The 27,820-nt window shown below is 42.7% G+C and overlaps 1 protein-coding gene, 1 non-coding gene and 1 pseudogene across 5 annotated transcripts in view; all 3 read right to left on the reverse strand.

The window, feature by feature from the left end:
* NSD2 (nuclear receptor binding SET domain protein 2) overlaps nucleotides 1-27,820 on the reverse strand; it is a 102,893-nt gene that overhangs the window by 3,892 nt on the left and 71,181 nt on the right. For all 3 annotated transcript variants that reach the window (XM_012737429.3, XM_012737431.3, XM_075992893.1), the window contains exons 13-21: nucleotides 27,522-27,701; nucleotides 25,966-26,122; nucleotides 25,621-25,826; nucleotides 24,044-24,147; nucleotides 21,460-21,729; nucleotides 20,344-20,460; nucleotides 2,822-2,963; nucleotides 2,431-2,537; nucleotides 1,126-1,330 (exon numbers count right to left, since the gene is read on the reverse strand). In XM_012737429.3, the coding sequence (XP_012592883.1) occupies nucleotides 1,126-1,330; nucleotides 2,431-2,537; nucleotides 2,822-2,963; nucleotides 20,344-20,460; nucleotides 21,460-21,729; nucleotides 24,044-24,147; nucleotides 25,621-25,826; nucleotides 25,966-26,122; nucleotides 27,522-27,701 (1,488 nt within the window). The remainder of the gene's footprint in view (nucleotides 1-1,125; nucleotides 1,331-2,430; nucleotides 2,538-2,821; nucleotides 2,964-20,343; nucleotides 20,461-21,459; nucleotides 21,730-24,043; nucleotides 24,148-25,620; nucleotides 25,827-25,965; nucleotides 26,123-27,521; nucleotides 27,702-27,820) is intronic.
* Nucleotides 2,970-20,241, reverse strand: LOC105856030 (ribosomal protein uL24-like pseudogene; annotated as a pseudogene). Its single transcript, XR_001146895.3, has one exon. The product of XR_001146895.3 is annotated as a ribosomal protein uL24-like pseudogene (transcript).
* On the reverse strand, nucleotides 3,071-3,195 carry LOC142861507 (small Cajal body-specific RNA 23). The gene has a single exon (XR_012912732.1).

Consider the following 27,820-nt stretch of genomic DNA (forward strand, 5'->3'; position numbering starts at 1 on the left):
ACCTGTCCCACCAGCCCTGAGTGTGAGGCAGGGGCACTGCCCTGTTCTGGGTCACATGTCTACCCAGGCCCTGGCCTTCCCCATGACCTGTCTGTACCTAAGACTGATTTGCTACCTGGGTATTGATCTTTCTGGCATGAGTTTGTGAATGTTCTTTGTTAGGTTAGAGATAATTCTATTACATCCACTACAAATATTGTTCTCTATCATCTGTCTGTTAACCTTGGTTTTTCGTCATTTACCATGCAAAATGTTTTTCAAACATGTCTGACTTCTCTTTTCATAGCTTTTCAGTTTCTTGTCTTTGGGTGAGGGCCTCTGAATTTTTCTTTTGAGATTACATCCCCCATAACAATGTTTTAGTCAACAACAGACTGCCATTTAAGACAATGATCCCATAAGACTACAATGGAGGAGGCTACACTATCTGGGTTTGTGTAAGTATGCTCTGTGGTGTTTGCAGAACACTGAAATCATCTAATAATGTATTTCTCAAAGTGTATTCCCATCAATAAGTGACACATGACTATAGTTACTATTTTCACACTGAGGCCTGTATTCTCTCTGAAATACGTGGTGCTGGTGGAAGGCAGAGCCCACTCCATTTTCTTTCTAATAGAGAGTAAGATCTGTGACCCCATCGTCAACCAGTGGCTCCTCTAATGCATAAGCATCATCACTGTGCCGTGCACGCCCTGGCCAGGGGCTCTGTGGCCCTCCTTTCCAGGTGGTGTGCAGCTAGGCCAGGCCCTGGGAGACTCAAGCCACTGAGGCTGCTGCAGAAGGCCCCTCTTCTGGGAAAAGCTCTGCTCCCTGGGCCATCTCCTTTCCCCACCACCAGCCCTCATGGACAAGGGGGCCAATTCTCCAGTGGGCCTCAGGGGGGATCATCCCTGAGCCCCTCCCTGGAGCAGGCTCCACCATCACCACAGATCTTTGCTCAATATACACATCTAGAACATGCAGCTGGTGGAACAAAGAAAGGCTCCGGCATCCTGGACTTTCACTAAGTGACCACAACATTTGCGACCAGATGAGGCTTGGTCTGCAGATAAGAGTAGTGAGAGCTGTCAGGGGCTCATCCCACAGACACGGCCTGAGGCTGCCATGGAGCTGTTCACCTACCAAAGGGCCGCTTGCCCAGGCCCAGGCAGGACAGGTGGTAGGCCTTGGTGCAGAACTTGCGGTCACACAGCACCAGCTGGCCACCGTCACCACAGCGGAAGCACTCGTCCTCGGACTGCCTCTTCCCTTCCCCTTTTGCTCTGCGCCGCCTGGTTTTCTTCTTGGTCTTTCTGCCCTTTTCCTCTGAAGAAAGGGACGTTGACGTCTATAATTAAGAATTAAGTACAGTTCACTTGAGAGAATCACATAGACCGAGGTGGTAACAAAAGGCAAACTATGAAGAGCAGTCAAAGAGCCAGGTTAAGCCCAGGAAGGTCAGCGCTCTCTGGAGATGTTCTAGCACTAGGAGAAGAGTGGAGAGGCGTGCCTCATAGGGAGGCTCTTCAGACACATCTCCTTAGACTCACTGGACTGAATATGAAAAGACTGAACAAAGACTAAATCAGGCATAAGCCTTGCCAAAAGCCCCCCCACGATAATGCATGCAGCTGGCGGCTGACACCTGGCTCCTGGACCCATGGTGGAAAGAATGCCTCAGCAGGAAGAGTGACTCCCACCTGCCTCCTGGGCTCTCTTCATGAGGAATCTCACCAGTAACATGACAGCAGGCAGGTGGCAGTGACCTGTGTCACCAACACAGGCAAGGATAGATACCAGCTCAGAGAAGGGATTGGTTGTACTGGGTGCAAAAGTATCCCCAAGTTCATGTTCTTCCTGGAGTCTTAGAATGTGACCCTATTTGGAAATAGGGCCATTGCAGATGTAATTAGCTATGGGGTCATACTGGAGTAGGGCCCCTAATCCAACATGACTGGTGTGTCCTCATAAAAAGGGAAAATCTGCATATATGTGGAGAGGGAGAATGCCGTGTGAAGATGAAGGCAAAGGCTGGGTTATGCATCTACGAGCCAAGGAATGCCAAGGATTGCCAGCAACCACCAGGAGCTGGAAGAGAGATCTGGAACAGATTCTCCCAGAGAGCCTCCAGAGGGAGCAGAGCCCTGCCCACACCCTGACTTCAGTTTCTGGCCTTTAGAACTGTGAGACTAGATTTCTGCTGTTCAAGCCTTCCAGTCATGGCATTTTGTTATGATATCCACAGGAAATGCATCCAGTGAGGAACTCTTAACAATCAGACCTCTCTGAGAGCCCACTGCATCTGCCAGGGGAGTATGTTCCCTGCTGTGCTTCCCACCCCTGCTTGTCACAGCAACACACCAACGTGGAAGTCCCTGCTCACCAGAAGGCGCATGCTCCCAGATGTCTGGAACACACACAAGAGCTGCATGAAAAAGATGACTTTACCTTTGGTCTATCCCCGAGGAAGCCACTGCAATTAGAGGCTCCACACCGACAGACCGTTTTTTCATTGCCCAAACAATCGAGGTTGTAATTAAAAGTCAACTCTGTCCCTAGGAGAAGAGAAGACAAATACCATATTGGAAACACTTAACCTTTTTTAATAAACCTAAGGAGCACTTGGTCTACAAAATACACTATTATTTTCCTATCTATACTGGCATAACCCATGGCTTTCAATTTTGCTTCATAAAATACTCAAAACAAAACAAAACTTCCACATTATTATCTGCCTCCTCTAGAGCCTTTCCAGTCTGACCACACAGCTCAAAGCAACAGCCATTCTGCCTGCCCGTGTGGCCAGAGGCCCCCTCACAGAGTCTCCAGAAAGCTGTACCTGCAGGAATGTCACACACGGCAAACAGGCCCACTCGAGTATCCCCATTCACTGTCCACTTGAGGGTCTCACAGTTGGGCTGGCAGCTGTGGTTCATAAACCGAGAATAGTTTCCTTTGGGGCCAGCATCAATTATACGGTCCTGTGAAGTACAAGTCAAGTTATATGTGTGGCCAACTTCTAGCAATTATATGTCATTTTGAAAAGGAATTTCCATTGTCATAAGATACACTGGACAAGCAGTTTGCCTGTTGTACTGAAAACTGTAGTGTCCCATGTCCACTCGAGCAGGACACTCCCAAGCCAGTCCTGTTTCTCTTGCTCATGGAGGGCAGGTCCGGACCACTTGGAGAGGACCGAGCCTTAGTGAGCACCAGTGAGAATGGACAGTGAACCAGCGCTCCTAATGCCATCCTTGACAACAAAAAAGGAGACGAGAGACATTAGTCTCACAGATGGCCAGCACTGCCAGCCAACAGAAATATGCACTGACAGACGAGAACATAACTAACCCAACTAAGACAGGGGCAATTTCCAGAGAGCCAATCCAGGCAGACAAGCATAAGGGAAGAGGTTCAAATTCCCAAGCACTTAAAGAAATGCAAATTAGAATGACAATAAGCTCTAACTTTGCATCCATGACGCTAATGTCACACTGGCTGAGAGAGGTGGCCACAGGACTGGCAGGAATGGTTTTGGGAAAGCAACAGCAAGAGCCCTGAGAATCACAAGTACACTGTGGTCCTGGGAATTGACCTGAAATCCAAGTGCCTGCGTGGAAAAGGACATTTTACGTCTACCGTGGCAAAATCCAGAGGCAATGCCACTGCCCAATGATGGGCAAACGGACAGATCAAGCACAGCCTTGCCCTCCTTACCCTAGAAGGATCTAGGTCGACTATGCCATTGGGTGGGGTCCCTACCCTGTGAGGGGAGGGGAAAGTATCACAATTATGACTTAATGTAAAACCTTAGGGAGATTGAAGATAATGTATAAACACAGCATCCGTAAGCTGTATCCTGTGATCCCAGGAGGCAGCAGGCCTGGAAGCCACTGTTCACACACCACCTCCTGTGATGGGCCTGCACCCTGCCCTGGTACACACCTCCCCAGGGTACACCCTGCCCAGGATTGACTGGCCTCTGCACATCCTTTCTATACTCCCACACTAGTTGTTTCTTTAAAAATAGAAATGGCACCAGAATGTGGTTGCTCTGCACCGTGTGCTATTCACTGTGCAATATTAACAATCTAACCAGAGTTTTGCTTGTTCAACAGTTGCATGGCATTCCTTAACACATATGTGCACTCTGCTGATGCTGCATTAAGCTGTTTCTCACTTTTGCTGTGACAGTGCTGCAGTCACTGTGCTCATGTCCACGGGGGCTATACACGCATCTCTTCAGGACACACTGTAGGATGAGAGTGGTAAAGGGCACACAGGCTGGACAAGTTGCCAACACTCTGGCCACAGCAGGACGACCCCAGTCCTTTAACATCCTAACGGGCCCACAGAGTCTAATCTCCACTTCTCAGGTCATCAGCGAGGTTCAGGCATCCCTTCCTTTTTACTGGGCATGTATATTGTTTTAATCTATGTATGGCCCACCATGTCTTAACCCTGGTTTTTGTTAGGAAACATTTCCAATTTTTATTTATAAAATTATTAATCAAAATCTCAAAAGTAGACTTACAGGGAGCCACAGGTTAACAACAAAACAGGAGGGAAATGGAATGTTCCAGAGATATTTTTGAACAGTTCCAAAGAAACACATACTAGGCTAAAAATCTACAGTTAAACTATGGTTGCACAAAGATTATATTCATTTCTGCATTTTCTCAATAAGTTCTTCCTTGTATTTGCCTTTCTCTTTTCCAACTTGTTGAGACTTGGCTTTGCGTTCAAGAATTTTTTTCCAATCTTTGTCCAGTTTTAGCCTGGTGATAACCACCTTGCTTGGGTGAATGCCCATATGGACGGTTGTGCCAGTAGCCTTCTCATGCTACACCCACTTAATGTAGATGACATATTTCTTTCTGTACACCTGGAATACCTTGCCGATTTTCTAACCTTTGTTGTGTCCTTGAACCACCTGGACTTTGTCGTCCTTGTGGATGGGCATGGAGCAAACATTGTACTTCTGAGGCAGCTCCTTGGAGAGCAGGGACGACATGATTTTCCTGCGCATGTGTGAGGGGGCATTAAGGTGGCGTTTGCAGTTTTTGCTTCAGTCCGAAGTCACAAAGGGATTGAACTTCATGGTGATAGGCACCACACGGATTCAGGCAGCGAGCACCTTGACCCTGCTTTATTTATCTTTTCCTTAACTGATTTGCAGATATTCCCTACATATTCTGAATATAAGACCCTTTTAACTATGTGTGAAAAACTTTCTCATGTGCTAACACTCAAAATTTAACTTTATAGTTAAAAAATAGACAGTTTTCTCACATAAATCCATCTCAGTTTTATGCAACTATTTTATCAGTCTTGCTTTTACGTATTCTGGGTTTGCCACGTAGCTTCACAACATCTCCCCAGCCCCCAAATTATAAAATATATCTCCCAAACTTTCCTAGCTTGTTAATCTATCTGGAATTTATTTTTGTAAGGGGTGAGGGGAGACATCAGTGCTTGTTAAGTGGCTGCCCTGGCCCTCGCCTCACCCCCGCCCAGCACCTTGCAATCTGCCCTGGGCCCAGCCATGCTGTTTTCACAGGAATGCAATGGGGAGCACACCCTCCCACCTCAAGGCTTTAAGATAAAGCATTGACTAGTCTTGCAGATTTATGGTTCTATATGGACTTTAAAATTGCCTATCCAGGCTTATTTAAAAATTGTTTATATTTTTACGAAGATTACAATGAATTCACACTTGAGAAAATGTTTATCTTTATGACATTTCATCTCCCAACCAGAAACAGTGTGTGTCACCATTCACATCATCTTTTATGTTCTGCAGTAAAACTCTTTTAAAGAGTTTTCCACAAAAATTTGCTCCATTTACACAAGTACACTTACACATTTTTGCAGTTTTGTGCACGTGAAAGGAGGGTAGAGGGAAGCCCTGCACTTGACCCATAACTCAGCTTAGCTGTCTCTGTCTCCAACAAAACTGGCAGCCCCTCTTCCTTCACTGCTCGCTCCTTCTTCACTGTGCCCTTGGTACCTGCAGGGGCAGGCCAGGCAGGAGCAGGGAGACTCCTGTCCTGTTTGTGAATCTAGACGTCTGGCTCATTGTGAGCATACAGCAGGCAGCTACTTTGAGACCCTGTATCAAGCTAAGGAAGTGTCCTTCTAGTCCTGGTTTCTTGAGAAATTTTCATCAGGAATAGGTTTGATTTTTTCTCAAATAGTCTTTTGGTGTTCATGAAAATGATCCTGGATTTGTTTTCCTCTTTTACCTAATGACTGGGTTTTCAGCCATCCTTGCACTCCTGGGATAAATCCCACTTGGTCACAGGGATTTCTCTCCGTGCTCTCCAGGTGCGCTCCCAGAAGGCACGTGAGGCTCTCTCGGTTCCTGAGACCCACTTCCATCTTCCCTACTGTGCTAACACACAAATCCACTGCACTGGGCTTGGAATAAAATAGATGGCACCATTTTGTGTATTTGTAAAAAACGATTACTTATTATTTCTTTAGTTTCTGTTTTCTAACTTCTAAATTTCTGCTATGTCTTTAATTCCTTCCTCCAGTTTATTTGCTGTTCTTGGCAGTCAGTGATTAATTCATGCTAATTATCTGGACAGGATCTCTGCCTTCAACTAAGAAAGGTAAACACACCATCAGTTTGTTCATTTGTCTTTCTCTTGTCGCTCTCCTAACGGTTGCTGTAGGAAAGCCACTGCTATGCTCTTTGGGGCACACAATGCAGGAAGTCACCCTAGTGATGACTGCAGCATTACAAAAGCCTTCCTTGGTATTGCTGGAAGTGGTGGGGCCTGAATCCAACTGTCTGAGAACAATCCCTTTTGATTTTACCTAGCATACCTTTGCCCACAATTTTACTTTCATTAAAATAAAGGTAAAGTGGCCGGGCGCTGTGGCTCACGCCTGTAATCCTAGCTCTTGGGAGGCCGAGGCGGGCGGATTGCTCAAGGTCAGGAGTTCAAAACCAGCCTGAGCGAGACCCCGTCTCTACTATAAATAGAAAGAAATTAATTAGCCAACTGATATATATATAAAAAAAAATTAGCCGGGCATGGTGGCGCATGCCTGTAGTCCCAGCTACCCGGGAGGCTGAGGCAGAAGGATCACTCGAGCCCAGGAGTTTGAGGTTGCTGTGAGCTAGGCTGACGCCACGGCACTCACTCTAGCCCGGGCAACAAAGTGAGACTCTGTCTCAAAAAAAAAAAATAAATAAAAAAATAAAGGTAAAGTAAAAAAAAAAAGTAAAGTAAAATTTATTTTAATTTTAACCTTTCAGGATCTCTTTGTTTCTTACATAGAGTATTAGGTTTCGTTTTATGAATCTAGGAGTCTTTTAAGTTAACCCACTTTCACTTTACAGATATGACTGATATGTTTGTTGGGCACAGTTAAAACACACTGGCCTATTTCATTTTTTGTGTGGGTTTTCAGCCATTCACGGTGAAGTAATGGGGTTGATTTTACTGTCTCGCTATGATGAGACCTGTGTTTTTCCCTACAGGCTGCTCTTTATATGATGCTCCAACATTTCCACCTGCATCTAAAATCTCCACTGCCTCTCGCAGTGGCATTCACTTGCCCACGTTATGCCCAATAATAAAATTAACCTGATTCCTCCTCCCCTCAATCTACTCTCCATCACCCAATTTTAACCCGTAGCATTACCTTAATGTTCACCTTTATCCTAACTATTCCTAAACTTCTGCTCCTACCGGACTGACCAGCCTTGACTCTTGAATATTGCAGATGAGTTGGTCCTATTGCCTCCCCTCTCCTCCTGTTTCCGTTTCTGATAGGGATAACATTTCGAGCATGTGTCTTTCCTCCCAGTACCTTTGCCCCGTCTGCCACTGACATGTACCATCAGTAGCTGGAGCTTCACCTGATGTCTACTGGCTGCTCACAACTCATATTTTAGCAATTTCCTCAGGAAGGACTTGTTCCTTTCGTTCTCTCATGTTCCAATCTGTCTCACTGTAGTCACTGTGCCTAGAGAGCCGTCCATCAGAACACAGGCCCTGGGTTCCTGTGGGTGTTGCCCCTAGCCCCCATCCTCCGGCACTGAATCCTGCTGTGAGGAGCCCCTGGCTGGCCACATTTTCTTCCCCTTGGCAGCAACTTAAATTTGTGTCTGGCTAGCCAAAGAATTCTTTGTTATGTCCAATAATCTTATTAAGCTATTATGGCAACCATTTTGGATCATTCTTTCGAAACATGCCATGTTCCCTCAGCAGCCAGGCTCCCGTCTGCACTGACATGCCTGGTGTCCCCTGCTTTGCTCTGGCCTGCCGTCCTCAGCCTGCTCCATCCTTCTGTGCTCTCTCTTCCCACTGCACTTTGCTTGGTCCTCATTTCTACCCTTGGTGTCTGCTCTGTGCTTTCTATTCTCCTCTTGTGTTCCTTGTGGTTTGGGCTTCACTTTGAAAATGATTTTACCCTTTCCCTTTGTCTGGCTGTCTCTGATTCCTCACATTTAAAAATTCATGATGAGTGTCAAAGTATAATTTTCATCTGCTTTGTGGCAAAATCTTTCCGAGTGACTTTTCTCTACCTATAAGGAAATTCTGGTTTTGGTTAGGGTTTCTTTCTTTTTTTTTTTTTTTTTTGAGACAGAGTCTCACTTTGTTGCCCAGGCTAGAGTGAGTGCCATGGCGTCAGCCTAGCTCACAGCAACCTCGATCTCCTGGGCTCAAGTGATCCTACTGCCTCAGCCTCCTGAATAGCTGGGACTACAGGCATGTGCCACCATGCCTGGCTAATTTTTTGTATATATATTTTTAGTTGGCCAATTAATTTCTTTCTATTTTTAGTAGAGACGGGGTCTCGCTCTTGCTCAGGCTGGTTTCGAACTCCTGACCTTGAGCAATCCGCCCGCCTCGGCCTCCCAGAGAGCTAGGATTACAGGCGTGAGCCACCACGCCCAGCTTGGTTAGGGTTTCTTACATAACCTTTTCATCATTCTTCTCTGAATAAGTCTGATTTGTTGGAGCAGTTATTGGCTGGATAGTAGGGAGGCAGGTTCTTATCTCAGGGGTGCCCTCTCTGCTGTTGGCTTGATGAGGTTGGTTTCCTCATTATATAACCCACATCTCTGTGGGCTCTTGGCACCTCAGGCTGCTTCTCCTTGCCTTCCAGGATGCTGCCTTCCTTTTGAAAGGGGGTCCTTTCCAAGACGTGGCATCTCAGCTTCCTCTTTTTCCACTGCCCCGTTAAACTCTCAGTTCTGTCTGGCGCAGGCACCCCTGCCTAGGGTGCACCACTGTACCCCTCTGCACTACCCGCTCTTCAGCACATGCCACTGGTCTCTGGGACTTTCCTGTCTGCAGAGGGACTTTAGGTTCATGGGTCTGTTCTGTCCCCCAGTTTCACAGAAGATGTGATGTATTAATACTTTGTGTATTTGTATTTTTTTGCTCCAGAAGTGAGCAGCCACCATCCTCTACCAGAATCCTATAGGTAGATTTTTAATTGACTATAGATCTTTTTTAAAAGATCTTCTAAGATCTTTTCAAGCTGTCAAATGTATACCTAATCTAGTTCATCCTCACAGAGCTGTCTTCCCACATCTGTTCCATCCTCACAAGCACAAATATTAAGGGCTGAGCCAGTACCCTCTTGCCTTGGCATGCAAGAGCTGCACAAGCTTTTCTTTAATAATGTAGTGACCCTCTTCAGCCTTTAACAATGCTTTCTTCAATGTCTATATTATCTGATACTAATACAGCAACAGCATCCTTCTTTGGATTAGGGTTTGCTAAGGTTTTTTTTTATTTTTTCCTGCAACCACAGCCTGACAAGGATTTGCTAAGTTTTAAGTCTTTTTAATATTCTTATTTGCAACTTTTCTGGTTAATTTTTATTGCATATGTCACAGAGCTTCAAGTTGGATTCCTATTTTACCAATGTGAATCTTAGCTTTAACTTATAAATTTAAGCCACTTACATTTACAATGATTACTGACATATTTGTATTTTTTTATATTTCACCTTGTGTTTACTAATTATCCCCCCCTTCCGGATTTCTACTAGATTGACTGACTCATCTTCATTCCCTTTTTTACCTTTTAATTGTGTGGAAGTTTTACCTTCTATTTCTATTCATTTAGTAATTTCCCATGTATACTTAACAAAGTCTAAAGTTAATAAAATCTCTCCCCTCCATCCACACAAACACAAGAAACTCTCACCCTGGCTTCATCACACCACTTCTGATACTTCCTGTGCCTGTCAGTATCTAATGCCTCCTTATTTTCATAATTCCCTCTTCCTAGCAAGCAGTTATCATCATCCATAATTTTATACAACCTAACTTATTTAGGCACATTCACAAACTTATTTGTTTACCATTATTTCTTGGCTCTCACATTTAAATTCTGAGTTCAATTTTCTTCTTCCTGAAATATCTCATTGTTTCTTTCAGCTAAAATCATATTGATGGTCAGCTCTCTCTATCTCTGTCTGAAGTGATAGGTTAGCAGGGCAATGGGTTATTTTCCCTGAGCACTCTGAAGTATCTTCTGACTTCTATCATACTTTGAGAAATCTGACCACCTAATTGTTGATCCCTGGAATATCCATCTCTTATCTTTTCTCTGTGGTTGCTTTTAATCTTTGTAGTCTTTGGAATCCTACAGGTTTTTTTTTTTTGTTTGTTTTTTGTTTTTGAGACAGAGTCTTACTCTGTTGCCTGGGCTAGAGTGCCATGGCATCAGCCTAGCTCACAGCAACCTCCAACTCCTGGGCTTAAGCAATTCTTCTGCCTCGGCCTCCTGAGTAGCTGGGATTACATGTATGCACCACCATGCCCTGCTAATTTATTTATATTTTTTAGTAGAGACGGGGTCTCGCTCTTGGTCAGGCTGGTCTCGAACTCCTGAGCTCAAAGGATCCACGTGCCTTGGCCTCCCAGAGTGCTATGATTACAGGCGTGAGCTACTGTGCCCGGCCAGGGTTTGTTTTTTTATAGCATATCTAGCTAAGTATAGATTTATTTCTATTTATCTTGCTCAAAACTTGTTGAGTTCCATCAGTAAGATGATACATGTCAAATATACTCCCAAAAATTCTTTTACCACGTTACCCTCCCCTAACTCTCCTATCTTTCCTCTGGAATATCTACTAAAAATTTCAATCTTCCATGTCTTCTAACATCTTTTACAGAGTGTTCATCTTTTTATCTTTCTGTATTGCAATCTATTAACAGATAATTTCTTTGATGCAATCTTCCATGTCAGTAATTTTTTCTATAGCTGTCTAATTTTCCTTAACCCATTTGCTGGATTAAATTCAATGACTGTTTTTTTTCCCAATTTTTTATTGTTGTAAAATACACCTAATATAAAATTTACCATCTTAACCATGTTTTTTTAAAACAAGGAGTCTCACTCTGTTGGCCAGGCTAGAGTATAGTGCCAGGATCATAGCTCACTGCAACCTCCAATTCCTGGGCTCAAATGATCCTCCAGCCTCAGCCTCTCAAGTAACTGGGATTACAGGCACATGCCACCATGTCCAGCTAATATTCTATTTTTTTGTAGAGACAGAGTCTCACTATGTTTTTTTGTAGAGACAGGGTCTCACTATGTTGCCCAGGATGGTCTCCAAGTGATCCTGCTGCCTTGGCTTCCCAAAGTGCTAAGATCACAGCATCTTAACCATTTTTAAGTGTATAGTTCATTGATTTTAAATACATTCATAATGTTGTGCAACCATTGCCACCATTCCATCTTCAGAATTCTCTTCATTTTATAAAATTGAAACTCGTATTCATTAAACAATAACTCCCATCCCTCGCCTCCCAACCCCTACTATCTCTATAAATTTGAAGATTGGACTACTCTAAAGTACCTCAAATACGTGGAATAATACACTAGTTGCCTTTTTGTTACTGGTTTGTTTCACTTAACATAATGTCCTTACGGTTCCATCCATGTTTAGCATATTGGAGAACTGTCTTCCTTTTTAAGGTTGAATAATATTCAATTGTATAGATAAACCACATTTTGCTTATCCATTCATCAACTGATGGACACTTATGTTTCTTCTACATTTTAGCTTTTGTGAATAATACTGCCATGAATATGAGTATAGAATTGTTTCTTTGAGTCGCTCCTTTCCATTCTTTTGTGTATTGCTGGATCATATGGTAATACTGTTTTTAACTTTTTGAAGAACCACCACACTATTCTCCACAGTGGCTATACCATTTTACATTCCCACCAAAAATGCACAAGCTTTCTAATTTCTCCACATCCTTGCAATACATTATTTTCTGGAGTTTTTTGATTGAAGCCATCCTAAAGGGGTAAGGTGGTATTCTGGTTTTTTTTTAATTTGCATTTCTCTAATGATTAGTGATATTGAGCATATTTTCATGGACTTATTGGTCATTAGTATATCTTTTTTGGAAATATGCCTATTCAAGTCCTTTGCCCATTTTTGAATCGAGTTGTTTGCTTTTTTGTTGTTGCATTTTAGATCTCTGTATATTCTGGATATTAATCCCTTATCAGATATATGATTTGCAAATATTTTCTCCTATTCAGTGGGTAGCCTATTTACTCAGTTGATAACATTTTTGGATGCACAAAATTTTGAAAATTTTTGTGAAGTCCAATTTGTCTGTTTTTTCTTCTATTACCTATACCTAAGAAATCATTGCCAAATCCAATTTTGTAAAGCTTTTGTCCAATCCAATGTTATAAAGCTTTTGCCCTATGTTTTCTTCTAAGAGTTTTATTGTCTTAGGTCTTACATTTAGGTCTTTGATCCATTTTTAGTTAATTTTTGTATATAGTGTTAGGTAAAGGTTCAATTTCATTCTTTTGAATGTGAATATCCAGTTTTCTCAGCACCATTTGTTGAAAAGACTGTCGTTTTCACCATTAAATGGTCCTAGCACCCTTGTGAAAAATCATTTGACCAAGGGTTTAATTCTGGGTTCTCTATTCTATTCCATTGGTCTGTATGCCAGTCTTTATGCAAGTACCATCCTGTTTGAATACTACAGACCTGTAGTAATTTTTGAAATTCAATAAGTATGTGTCTTCTAGCTTTGTTCTTTTTAAAGACTATTTTGGCTATTTAGGGTCCCTTGAAATTCCATATGAATTTTAGGATGGGTTTTTCAATTTCTGCAAAAGACATAATTGTAATTTTGATAGGGATTCCATTGAATCTATAGATCACTTTGGGTAGTACTGACATTTTAACAATATTTTAAGTCTTCCAATTCACAAACACAGGATATGTTTCCATGTCTTCCTTAATTTCTTTCAGCAATGTTCTGTAGTTTTCATTGTACAAGTCTTTCACTTATTTTGTAAATTTCTAAGTATTTTATTCTTTTTGATGCTATCATAAATAGAATGGTTTTTGTAATTTCCTTCTCAGATTGTTTGTTGTTGGTGTATAGAAATGTAACTGATTTTTGTGTGTTGACTTTGGATCCTGCTACTTTGCTGAATTCATTTATTAGTTTTAATTAGGTTTTCTTGTGGAACCTTTAGGGTTTTCTACATATAAAATGTCATCTGCAAACAGATCAGTTTACTTCTTCTTTTCCAATTTGGATGCCTTTTATTTCTTTTTCTTGCTTAACTGCTTTCTCTAGAACTTCCAGTACTATACTGAACAGAAGCAGTGAAAGCAGGCATCCTTGCCTTGTTCCTGATCTTAGAAGAAAAGCTTTCAGTCTTTCACTATTGAGTATGTTGTTGGGTTTCTCATATATGACTTTCATTATGTTGAGGTGGTTTCCTAGTTTGTTGAGTGTTTTTATCATGAAAGTGTGTTGAAGTTTGTCAATTGCTTTTTCTCCATCAGTTGAGACGACTGTGTGGGTTTTTCCTTAACTCTATTAATATGGTATATTATACTGACTGATTTTCGTATGTTGAACCATACTTGCATTCTAGGAATAAATATAATACCACTTGGTCATGGTGTATAATCCCTTTAATAGCTGGGCATAGTGGTATGTGACTGTAGTCCCAGCTACTCAGGAGTCTGAGGCAGGAGGATTGCTTGCGCCCAAAGAATTCAAGGCTGCAGTGAGCTATGATCACACTACTGTACTCCAGCCTGAGTGATAGAGAACCCATCGCTAAAAAAAGAAAATACTTTTAATATGCTGCTGAATTTAGTTTGCTAGTACAGCTGCTCCTCAACTTATGATGGGGTTATGTCCCAATAAACCCACTGTAAGTTGGAAATATCATAAGTTAAAAATGCATTAACCTAGCCTACCAACATCATAGTTTTGCCTAGCCTGCCTTAAATGTGCTCAGAATACTTACATTAGCCTAGAATTGAGCAAAATTATGTAGAAACAAAGCCTATATTGTAATAAAGTGCTGAATATCTCATGTAATGTGTTGAAGCCCATACTGTAAGTAAAAAACGGAATGCCTATATGGGTACTCGAAGCACAGTTTCTTCTAAATGTGGATTGCTTTCGCACCATTGTAAAGTTGAAAGATGTTAAGTCAAAACCACAGTAAGTCAGGGACAGTCTGTATTTTGTAGAGGATTTTTATATCAATGTTCATAAAGGATACTGGTCCATAGCTTTCTTTTCTTGCAGTGTCCTTGTCTGGCTTTGGTATCAGGGTAACACTGGCCTCAAACAATGAATTTAGAAGTGTTCCTTCCTTTTTAATTTTTAAGAAGAGTGTGAAAGGATCGGTATTAGTTCTTCTTTAAATGTTTAGTAGAATTCATCCGTGAAGCCATCATAAGGTCCAGGGCTTTTCTTTGTCAGGGGATTTTTGATTACTCATTCAATCTCTTTACTAATTATAAGTCTATTCAGATTTTCCATCTTTTTGTGATTTGATATTGGTTTCATGTTTCTAGCAATTTGTCCATCTAAGTTAACCAATTTGTTAGAGTACAATGGTTCATATTACTCTTATGTTATTACTTCTATAGAATCTGTAGTAATGTCCGCACTTTCGTTTCTGATTATAGTAATTGGAGCCTTCTTTTTTTTCTTAGTCCATCTAAAGATTTGTCAATTTTGTTGATCTTTTCAAAGAACTAACTTTTGGTTTCATTGATTTTTCTCTAGTTTTTCTATTTTTCTATATAGTTATAATACTCTAATTTGAATTTATACCAGTTAAACTTCAATAACATAAAAACTCTTCCTTTACAGCTCTCCCTACCCCTTTCAGTTGTTCAGATTCACAAAACTACTTTTTTTCTTTTTAGACAGAGTCTGGCTGTGTCACCCAGGCTAGAGTGCAGTGGCGTCATCATAGCTCACTGCAACCTCGATCCTCCTGCTTCAGCCCCCTTGAGTAGCTGGGATTATGGGCACATATGTATCACTATACCCAGCTAATTTTTTCTATTTTTTGTAGACATGGGGTCAGCTCTTGCTCAGGATGATCTTGAACTCCTGGCCTCAAGCAATCATCCCATCTCAGCCTCCCAGAGTACTAGGATTATAGGCATGAGCCACTGCACCTGGCCACGAAATTACTTCTTTATATACTATGTACCCCAAAACATAAACTAGTAATTCTTTGTTTTTGTTTTTTGAGACAGGGTCTTGCTCTGTTGCCCAAGCTGGAGTGCAATGGCGTTATTGTAGCTCACGGTGACCTCAAACTCTTGGGATGAAGTGATCCTTCTGCCTCAGCCTCCAGAGTAGCTGGGACTATAAGTACATGCCACTATGCCCAGCTGATTTTTTTTTTCTTTCAATTTTTTGTAGAGACAGGGTCTCCCTATGTTTGCCCAAGCTAGTCTCAAACTCCTGGCCTGCTTCAGTCTCCCAAAGGGCTGGGATTTCAGGCATGAGCCACCATGCCTAATAGTAATTCTTGTAAATAAATTAGTAGCTTAAGTCATGTAGAAAACAGAAAAGTAAAGTTAGAAACGATGGTGACAATAATACAAGCTTTTATAGTTGCCATGCATTTACTTTTATTGAGATCTTTATTTCTTCATACAATTTATAGTTACTGTGTAGTTCTTTCTTTCCAACCTGCAAGATGCAAGACTCTCCCCTGAGCATTACTTGCAGTGCAGGTCTAGTGGTAACAAACTCCCTCTGCTTTTGTTTATCTTATCTGGGAATGTCTTAATTTCTTTCTTTATTTACTTTTTAAAAATAAGTGCAGGAGAGCGCCTGCCAGTCTCAAACGGTGAAATATCTTAATTTCTTCTTCCATTCTGAAGGACAATTTTGCTAGATGTAGGATTCTTGATTTTTTTTTTTTTTAGCACTTTGTATCAGCCCATTGCCTTTACACCTCTAGAGTTTCTAATGAGAAATGTGCTGATAATCTCATTGAGGATCCCTTGTATGTAACAAGTAGCTTCTCTCTTGCTACTTTCAAGATTCTCTTTTTGTCTGGCTTTCAAAAGTTTGATTATAATGTGTCCCAGTGTGGGTCTCTTTGAGTTCATCTTACTTGGAGTTCATTGAACTTCTGAGACATTACATTGATGTATTTCATCAAATTTTCAAAGTTTTCAACCATTATTTCTTCAAACGTTCTTTCTACCTTTTTCTCTCTTTTACTTCTGGGACTCCTACAATATATATTTTAGTCTACCAGATGGTGTCCCAAATGTCCCTTAGGCTCTGTTCACATCTCTTCAATCTTTTTCTTTCCCGTTTCTTGGACTTGACAATTCCTATTATCCTATCTTCAAGTTAATGGGTTATTTCTTCTGCCTGCTCAAATCTTCACCTGAATCTCTCTAGTGAATTTTTCACTTCAGTTATTGTGTTTTTCAGCTCTGGAATTTCTTTTTGGTTTCTTTTTAGGTTTTCTATCTCTTCATTGATATTGCCATTTTGTTTATACATTGATTTTTTTTTTTTTTTAACTTTCTGCACACCTTGAGTTCTTTGAGCATCTTTAAGATAGTTGTTTTAAAGTCTCTGTCTAGTAGATCTGCCATCAGATCTTTGTTGAGGGACTGTTTCTGTTTTTTGGGTTTTTTTTTCTTTTGAATGAACCATACTTTCCTGATTCTTTGTAGGCCTTGTGATTTTCTTTGTTGAACACTGGACATGTGATTCTAATTAATGTGGTAACTCTGGAAATCAGATCCCCTTCACCCTAGGCTTGCTGTTTATTACTGTTTTTATTTATTATTCTTGTTTTCTTTTGATTGTTGTGACCTGTCTCTGTGCCAAATCAGCCTGAGATATAAACTTAAGGTCTTCTCAGGTCTTTTCTGAGCCTGTTCCTTTCCCTAGGCATGCACACTTTTTAATTTTCCCTATGCATGCAGTTGCTTTTGAATACCCACATCTTTTAGTGTCTGGATCCCAAAAGAGGAAAATGAGAAAAATGAAGGTGGGGATGATTGGTGCTTGCCCTTTAAATCCCCTTGAAGTCACTTCAGTTGGAGGAGGAGGAGCTGGCAACAATGGAAAGAGGCAACAATACCAATAATGGCCACCTGCCTCTTTCTCTGCACCTCTGTGATCAGAAGCAGCAATCCGAAATCTAGAACATAGATCCTGCTATATGGAGGCCAAGGTCCTTTTTGCCCATCCTGGCTCCCATAAGCTGCATGTAAGATGCCCCAGGAACATGCGCACAGCTGACTGCCAGGCAGCTGCCATGCCCACTGGCGGTGGGACACTGGGTAGCTGCTATTGTACTAAGAGCTGAAATTGACCAAAATTAACCAGACTTTACCATCCAAGCCTACCCCTGGAAGTTGCAATCCTTCAAGACTCCAGAGTTCCAAAACAGTTACATCAGAGAGATTCTACTGCTGCAATTGTTATATAGCTGCAGACAAATTCTTGGTGTCTTCTACTCCACCATCATTCCAGAATCCTCCCAATGACTATTTTAACTCCCAGTTTTCTTTGTTCAAATCTGCCTGATTTACCTCTCAATATCTCATTCTTTTCTTCTGGTCTCTAAACTTCTTTTCATGGCTCTAAACATTTCTAATGCAATTATTTCATATACCCCTTAGACTGAGTCTTGTTACCTTGGATTCTCACTAAAAGTGAAACTTTCTATTTGAAAGGTCTGCACACAGGGATCATGTTCTATTGGAACATTTAAGTAGGGCTATTTTTTGAGTTTTGTTTTTATAGAAAATTCATGAGGTTTAGATTATTTAAATGTCTCTCACAAGCCACAAGTTTTATCTTTGCTTTAGCCAGGTACCCCAGATGAATTACCATGACAGGGACCAATTTATATGTTAAATACTTAATTTGTCATTTCTTACAACACATGAGTAGTTTAAATTTAGACCCTAAAACATAGTAAGGCACAGGCCTAGGGTTTAAGTTCCTAAAAAAATAAACTCCCTTGTTCCCCACCCCCAAATAAAAGAGAGAAGCATATTTGCTGCCTCCCGGGACAAGCTTATTAACCCCTTCCCTAGGGCTACAACCCTCCAAGGGGTCTACACAAGAACCTCAACTCCAGCTGGCCACCAGGCCTCTGAGCAGGTTCCACATGTGGAACAAGTCCCTACCTGTTCCATAATCCACGGCCCCTAGGGAAGCTGCACATACCCACCATTCTTGCCTCTATGGATCTACTCTCACCTTGCCTTTTTACTTCAACATCACAAAGCTTTTCTGTTTATATAGCAAGCTTGGCCTCTGTATCTGTCATCCAACATGGGTGTTGCTAGAGAGTTTCACTGGGCCTTGCTCTTTCTGTCTAGTTGTTTATTCTTGGTTTTCTGTTCATTTTGTTCTTCAGAATCCCTGCTCACCTACATAATGAGCACACCAGAGCCCACCTCCAATAGAAGGCCTGTGTCAACAGGGCCCTGATATGCCTTGACAGGCTGGGGGAGGAAGCAATGACCGCCTCTCTCTAGCTGCAAGGCCCATACCCTTTTAAACCAATTCTTTCATTAAAAAAAATTTCAAACCTATAGAAAAAAAAGGAAGAATAGTACAATGAACACCAATACACTCTTCACCCAGAATCACTATTAATATTTTGCCAAATTTGCTTTTTCTCCATGTATATATATATATATACACACACACACGTATGGGTATACATATATATGTGGGTATATATATACACACACACACATTCTTCCCCTGATCCTTTGAACATTAAGTTACCAAAAGCTGACACTTGACTCCTAAATACATCACAAGGCATTCCCTTACATAGCTATAGTACCTTCCACACCTGAGAAATTTAACATCAAGAAGAACTTCTAGTCCAAAGTAAGATTTCTCTGTTACAAAAAATGTCCTTTATAACTCCCCATCCCTCAGCCTGGATTCAAGATCTGATCAAGATGCATATGTGTCCTCTGGGTTTTTCTTTACTCTTTTTTAACCCAGAACCTTTTGTCCTTCATGACACTGACCTACTTGAAGGGTCTAGGCCCAACAACATGCAGTGAGTAACACAGAGCCAGTGCTCACATAGGGTGGGCTCCACTGGCCACAGCTCCCTCCTCCCTGGGTAGGGGACAGCTTCCCCAGGGATAATCTGATGGGGTCCCCTAGAACCATTCTTATTTCCACAGCAGCCCTTTCTAGGTCTCATCACATCTTATTTCTATCTTCCATGAATCATTCAAAATTTTTGGTCTGTGATCATTTTCTATCTGGCCTTCAAGCACTATCATTAATCTATGCTTTTAAAAACAGCTACATTTTCCTAGTAGATTATGAGCTTAGGAGCAACAAAGGGCAAAAGAAAATGTATTCTGTCTGCTCTCCTCTCAAAGAGCACTCAGGCACCAAGGAGGCTGCACCTTCCCAGCTTAAGTCACCAGCAGCAGATAGCCCACTATGCAAAGGAAGGAATGGTATCTACCCTTCCCAGGCTTTAGCACTAAAAGAGCTGCCCTATAAGGCCTGGTAGGGCCCATCGATCCCAGACCTGAGGACATCCCAGATGCACTTTCTTTTATACATGCCCACTCATAAACAAATCATCTGATCCTCCTTTTCTAAGAACACTGATTCCCTCTAGCACCTAGGTTCCAAAATGTTTAAAATTATGGGCTTCACACAAGCAATGAATAACCAAAAAAGACTCCACTATGTAACCAAGAAGGCATGAACTTTCCTAATCCGTTTTTGTTTTTTTTTTTTCTTTTCTTGTCCTGGCCCTTAAATAAGACCACTTAGTACACTCTTCCTGTATCATTAGACATGTGAAGCTCTGGGATGCTCTCACCGCTGAGAGGAAGTCAGCTCTGGCCCTCAGACAACTGCTGAGAGATACCCTGAACTTCATAAAAAAAAAAATGTGCAGATGTTTGAATAAAGCAACAAAGAAGACAAAATTATAATATCGCCCCAATGCAAGGTCTACTTCTAGAGGTAAACTCCCAGGCCCCATGTTCAGGACACGGCAGAAACTCATAGTGAAGCTCCATTCTCATTACCTTGTCTATAGTAAGCATGTAGAAGTGGGTAATGTCGTTCTCATGTGCATACTTGATTCTTGCCATGCATTCCTCTTCATCAATCACCTCCCCAACATACTCATTAACAAATTCTCCCTGGAAGTTAGAAGAACACAGTGACAACAAAGAGCACATTGATCATTTCTGAGCGTCAGGGCTCCAGACTGAGCATGACCAATTAGGACAGGGCACCAAAGAACACCTTGGGTGGGGTCTTACAAAGCCTTTATAAATTATATTCAAAAGATCTTATACATATTCTATAAAGAAAAGTTGTCATGGAAATATTTAAGTATTCTTGAAGTAGCAATATTCCAACCCTTCTTCCTGTAATATCTTGTCTCTCAGGAGCACTGTTTGACGACCAGGCTTCCACACAGCTCACCTTTACCTGTTCATTCCCCCAACAGAGAAAATGGTCACAAAGACTCTGACAGGCTCTGTAGCAAGAGTCTGGATAAATCAGCAATCAAGGCAGGCAGAGGAACAAGAGCACTGGGAGGTGCTTCTAAGCAGTCTTTTCTACTGCTGCTAGGACTGGCACCAAGGCTACATTCTCTCTGGGTCATGCTGGATCTGCTGTGGGGATGACCCTAGGGGTCTGAGACCACCCATCCCTGGGGCAAGGTGGCAACAAGATGAGCAAGTCCAGCCCTCTCTTTATGTACCAGGCGCACTTGGTAATTCAGTCTGAGAGCAGGAACAGGACATCAGTGGTCTCTGGAGTTTACTAATGACTTTGTCCTAGACTACGCCAGGACTACCCCTAATACGAGTCATCTCCTTGCATCTGCCTAGTGAAAGCTCCCGAGCGTCTGGCTGCTAGTCCAAAGGAAAGTGGGTCAACTTCCCAAATCTTTCATTTCATAAAAGCAATCATCAAAATTCTGACTTAAGGCATGTAATTTATGAGAATTTATGAGTTTTAATGCTCATGGATAATCTTTTTCATGTAACATTTAAAAATATTCAACTGTAATAATTCAATTAAAAAAAATTTTAAAAATACCACTCTCACATGAATGCAAAAACAATAAGTAAATAGGAAGCCAGTGAACCATAATTCCTTAGAAGCAGGAAAGGGACACCACACACCTTTCTGATGTCCCTCTTGGCGACCAGGCCCCACCCTTTGCCATCAGTCTTGATGATCTTGGTCTCTGGGTACTGGCGCTTGGTAAAACACTGGTTTTGGCAGTACTCTCCTGCAGGACACACCTGCGGGTGGCACTCGAACATAAGCATCCTGTTCAAACACTCTGAATCAAAGCCACAAGGATTCTCATCTGTGGGCTTACAGTTGCATTTCGGGATTTCAGAAATATCAGCTGTGTAGATTTGGACTTTCCCATAAGGTTTATTCACCTGCAGGGAAAAAGTAAGCTGTCTTGGCCACAATACATGAAGAGCCTTCTGGATTCTCCTGCACAACCACTACTGCCCCTCCCCACTCAGCCTCCTGGTGGTCTTAAGCTTCAGGTCACATGCATCAGAACAGTCCCTCACCCTGACCCTGGCAGGAGCTCGTCTCTACCCTCTTAGCACAGGAGATAGACATATGACCTGGGAGCCCCATCCCAATATCCCTGCCCACCCACATTATTTTATCTTAGTGTTTGTGTTCCACATTTTATGAAAGAGAACTGGGCTGGGCACTGGTTCACACCTGTAATCCCAGCACTTTGGGAGAGGAAGATGGGAGGATCACTTGAACCCAGGAGTTTGAGACCAGCTTGGGCAACATAGTGAGACCCCTATCTGTACAAAAAAACTAAAAAATTAGCCAGTTATGGTGGCATGTGCCTGTAGTCCCAGCTACTCAGAGGCTGAGGTGGGAGGATCCCCTGAGCCCAGGAGTTGGAGGCCGCAATGAACTGTGATAATGCCACTGCACTTCAGCCTGGGCAACAGAGTGAAAAAGACAGTTGGATCAAAATTATATTTGTAACAGAATGGGACAGCAAAACTTTATTTGCCCTGATAATGAAGACTATGGGTCAAAATTTAATTAAAAAAAAGAAAGAAGGCCAGGCACGGTAGCTCACGCCTGTAATCCTAGCACTCTGGGAGGCCAAGGCGGGCGGATTGCTCAAGGTCAGGAGTTCAAAACCAGCCTGAGCAAGAGCGAGACCCCGTCTCTACTATAAATAGAAAGAAATTAATTGGCGAACTGATATATATATAAAAAAAATTAGCCGGGCATGGTGGCGCATGCCTGTAGTCCCAGCTACTCGGGAGGCTGAGGCAGGAGGATCGCTTGAGCCCAGGAGTTTGAGGTTGCTGTGAGCTAGGCTGACGCCATGGCACTCACTCTAGCCTGGACAACAAAGTGAGACTCTGTCTCAAAAAAAAATAAAATAAAAAATAAAGACAGAAAGAAAGACAGCAAGCAAGACAACAAGCAAGACAGCAAGACAGCAAGAAAGCAAGAAAGAAAGCTGACAGCTTAGCACAGTGCAGGGTATCCAGGAAATGCCTGACCACTCCCTTGTACAGCTTCGTTCTAACCCTCACCAGGCATCTATGGCCACATGAGAGGGCACCCAGGGAGGTGGTGGTGGGAAGAAGGCACAGTTCCTGCCTCATGACCTTGCAGTTTACTAACATTGAAGGAGCAACCAAAGGATAAAAGTAGCAGAGAGAACTGAGAAGAAACTAAAGTGGGAATGGATAATTTTAGGGAAGATATAGTGGAAGACACCTTTGAGCTGCTGTGGTGTGACAAACTGTACAACACTTCGCAGAATATCTACAAATATTCCCCAAGAATCTAAAACTTTCATGCCCTCTGATCCTGTACTTCTGCTTCTGGGAAGTCAACTCAAAGAAAATATTATATACAGATGAATAAAGAGAATGCTTTCTTTATGCACAAAGATATTGACACAGCCCAGATGTTAGAAGCAAAGATGGAGCACGTGACCCACTGACACCCTTGTGTCACCAGGCCATGAGGCTCTGGATGACGGGACTCAGCAGCACATGCCCCCGAGGGCAGACTGCTTGGAGGATACGAAGCTCTTATAAAACTGGACCCTGGCTATCATCCCCCACACCTAGGGTCGTTGGGCACAGGCTTCCTGTGGGACTCATTGCAGTAAACAAAGGATAGAAGGGTCATCTCACACCTTTGAGGCAGGAAGATTGCGCTATCTCAGGGCCCCAGAGACTGAGCCACACTGTGGCTGAAACTGGCCCCCACAGACCCACTTTTGTCTGAGCTTAACTCCAGCACATGGTGACAGCATGGTCTAGGTGGTGGGCTGGTCCCTGAGCTCCACCTGCTCTAGATAGTCAAGCAGGACTATCATTAATTCAATCCTTCTCTGGTCACGAAGGTGAGCTTCACAAGACCCACCCCCCAACACAACCCTGCATGCAGTCACTCTTGTGTAAAAGGGACACATACTCAGTGGTGACAGCATCAGCTATTTGCCTACAACTTCCTGTGCAGCCATCCATCCACACTGGGCACAACAGACACTAGCTCATGACAGCCCTCTCATCAGCCACAGCCTACACACAATGAGTCTGCACGCCTGAGAACCACTCAGAGCTCCTTAGTGAAGACTACACACACACACACACACACACACACACACACACATACACAGCCATGCCTGAGAACCACTCACAGCCCCTTAGTGAAGACTCCATACACACAGCTCTGACAGATCACCTTTATGTGCTTGTACGGTGGGGGCTTGCGCTCACTCTCCTGTGTTTCTCGGGCTTCCCTTTGAAGTTTAATTTCACGAAAACGAGCTTCAGCTTCTTGCAGAGCTAAAAAGTCAATGAAATGCAAGTAAAGATTTTAGTAAATAAATACATCTACCTTTTAAGCTCTATATTTTAATGATTTACTCTAAACTTCCACTGGTGAGTATACTTTCTAGTTCCCATAAAACTAGAGGTTAGAGAAAACCATAAAAAGGGCAGGTGTTATCAATGCTGCAAAATGTTTTAAACAGCAAGAGTGCTCAAAGAACGCCCTGGTAACTGCAGAACCCTGGGTGCTGCTTTGTATCCGCTCAGTACAAGAAGGCCCCAGGCAGGTTTCTGTTGGGCACTCCGATCAATATTTGGGACTCACTGTCCTAAAACAGAAAATGAAAATGCAACTTTGTTTCTCTCAAAGAGAAAAGGGGTTCTGAGAGGTGAAACAAACTCAAGGAACAAAGAAAACACAAATAACCAGTATCTTGCCCGGAAAGAATAGCTCCACCTTCAACATCTGTGTCAACGCCAGCTGTGCCCTGTGGTCTGCCTGTGTCAGTGGCTGCTGGCATTCACTAAGGTGTCGCCTCTTATGGAATACCTGCATCCAGAGTCAGGAGATCCCACCCACTACTTACCAGCTGACTATAACCTTGAATTCCTAGGCCTCAGGTGATCAATCCTCTAGCCTCAGCCCCCGAAGGCACTAGGATTATAGTTATGAGCCACCACACTCTAAAAATCTTTTTAATGCCCGCTTATTCTTATTCAGACTTGAGTGCCTGCTGTGTGCTGAGGATATGACAGAGAACAGGCTCCTACTGCTCCACACAGCCTGCAAAGCCCCTGGCACGGTGGAACTGACATAGCTTACAAAGCTTGTACACTCCACCTGCCACCGCACATGCGCGATCATCAATATAGCTATGACGCAGCACCTGAGCTTTCCCTACTGACTTCACTTGCTCTTGCTCCAGTATACCAATTCCTTCAGTGAGATGGCCACATCCTCTTCTGTCTCCTCCATGCCAGGTTTTTGGCCAGCCATATGCCACAGTGGCTCCTCTGTTTCCTACGCTGGCTATGGGATCAGAGGCAGAGCATTCTGTCCACCCACTCACCCTGACATCTCATGAGGCCCTGATGCCCAGCTATGTCTACTGGAAGGTAAAGGGAACCACAGAGAGCTGGGTGCACACCGTCTAGACAACAGGAAACTTTCCTCCAGATCTGCATCTTACATAAAAGGAAGCTATGAAAATCTTCTGTAAATTAGTACTAACAGTAATTTCTTAAAAATAGCTTTATTGCATTTTAATGAAATTAATCATGAGCTAATGATACAAAAGTTAATAATATATCTTATTCTATACCTCAACAAATAAATCAGTCTGCAAACTTACTTTTTTCTAATTTAAAAGTTACAGATAGAATGCTTAGTCCAGGATTTTCTACAAAGAACAAATTCAAAAAGCAGAGATCAGGATTAACAAAATGCATGAGAGTGCTGTTCCACTCTCTATCTAGAAATCTCCGTACCATTTTTGAAGACTCTTCCGATCCCTCTGACCCCCTGGTAGCGGCTGCCGCGGTCCCCTTCCATGTACGGGAACACTCGAGCCTGATGCGTCCAGTAATAATCTTTAGACCCAAAGAAAAACACAGGGAATTCTCCAATCTCGTGCTTCATTTTCTGAATATTTGGGGGAACATTTTTGGGATGGCAAACTTCTGCCGGCCACCATCTATTATAAATATTAAAAACAGGATTCACGGACTCTTCAGAGAGAGCGACAATAATTTCAATACGTTAAGTACTGTAAAGTGAAACGAACACATATCAATAAGGAAAGACATAAAAGCATATGATTCTATTTCTCACACCTGTAGTTCCCAAGTTTAACCCAAATAATATCTTGGAAGTGCAGTTTCTTCCCAGCCTTGCAGTCATTGCAGAACCAGCTGCCGTCAGGCATCTCAATGTTCAGGCAGTCCGGGTGGAAGGCTGCTGGGCAGGACTCACAGCACAGGAGGCTCCCCCCTGCAAAAGGAGGCAAGGTGGGCTTAGCCTGTCAAATGCAGCTCAACCCAGGCATGGCTCTTCATAATCCATAGCTATTACATATTCAACTCTTAAACATTAGTTTAAAAACAGTAAGACAGGCCGGGCATGGTGGCTCACACCTGTAATCCTAGCACTCTGGGAGGCCGAGGTAGGTGGATTGCTCGAGGTCAGGAGTTCGAAACCAGCCTGAGCAAGAGCGAGACCCTGTCTCTACTATAAATAGAAACAAATTAATTGGCAAACTAATATATATATAGAAAAAATTAGCCGGGCATGGTGGCACATGCCTGTAGTCCCAGCTACTCGGGAGGCTGAGACAGAAGGATGGCTTGATCCCAGGAGTTTGAGGTTGCTGTAAGCTAGGCTGATGCCACAGCACTCACTCTAGCCTGGGCAACAAAGCGAGACTCTGTCTAAAAAAAAAAAAAACAGCAAGACAGGCTGGGCGCAATGGCTCATGCCTGTAATCCTAGTACTCCCGAGGCAGGTGGATCACTCAAAGTCAGGAGTTCGAAACTAGCCTGAGCAAAAGCAATACTCCATCTCTACTTAAAAATAGAAAGAAATTAAATTGGACAACTAAAAATACATAGAAAAATTAGCCGGCATGGTAGCATGTGCCTGTAGTCCCAGCTACTTGGGAGGCTGAGGCAGGAGGATCGTTTGAGCCCAGGAGTTTGAGGTTGTTGTGAGCTAGGTTGACGCCATGGCAATCTAGCCTGGGCAACAGAGACTCTGTCTAAAAAAAAAAAAAAAAAAAATTAGGCCGGGCGAGGTGGCTCACGGCTGTAATCCTAGCATTCTGGGAGGCCGAGGCGGGCAGATTGCTCGAGGTCAGGAGTTCGAAACCAGCCTGAGCAAGAGTGAGACCCCGTCTCTATTATAAATAGAAAGAAATTAATTGGCCAACTAATATATATAGAAAAAAATTAGCTGGGCATGGTGGCGCATGCCTGTAGTCCCAGCTACTTGGGAGGCTGAAGCAGTAGGATCACTTGAGCCCAGGAGATTGAGGTTGCTGTGAGCTAGGCTGACGCCACGGCACTCACTCTAGCCTGGGCAACAAAACGAGACTCTGTCTCAAAAAAAAAAAAAAAAAAAAACAACATTAAGACAAAAGCTAATGTTATTTTTAACACAAATAATTTCCCATAAATCTGTGAAATGATCATGGTAAATTTGGAAATAACATGCTACACTACTAAATGTGAAGACAAAGAAAACATTATGAACATCAAGAAACACAACATAAATAGGACTGAAGCTTGCCCTGAACGCATGGTTTCTAGGAGCATCAGTAAGAGCTGCCTGTGCTGAGAAGCCGGCAGACACCCCCTAGGCCCCTCACCTTTGGAGCACCCCCCAGGCCCCTCACCTTTGGAGCACACAAAGCACCAGCTCACATTGACGTGGGCATGGTGCCTCTTCCCCTTCCGAGCAGTGAAGTGGCCCGTGCAGATGATGCTGTTGGAAGCAATCACTGAGCATCCTGCTGCCAGACAAGCGTCTCCTCCATGATAGGCAACAGGGCAGCGGACACACCGCATCATTTTACCTGAGGCAAAGAAATGCACCCTGAAGACCCTAAACGTTGCCCACTCCATTACAGCAGCTAAGATTACTAGGCCTCTGTAAATTTGAGAAGCTAATTCTGAAAGAAACTTTGATAAAAAT

This window comes from Microcebus murinus, chromosome 16 (genome assembly GCF_040939455.1).
Source record: "Microcebus murinus isolate Inina chromosome 16, M.murinus_Inina_mat1.0, whole genome shotgun sequence".
NCBI lineage: Eukaryota > Metazoa > Chordata > Mammalia > Primates > Cheirogaleidae > Microcebus > Microcebus murinus.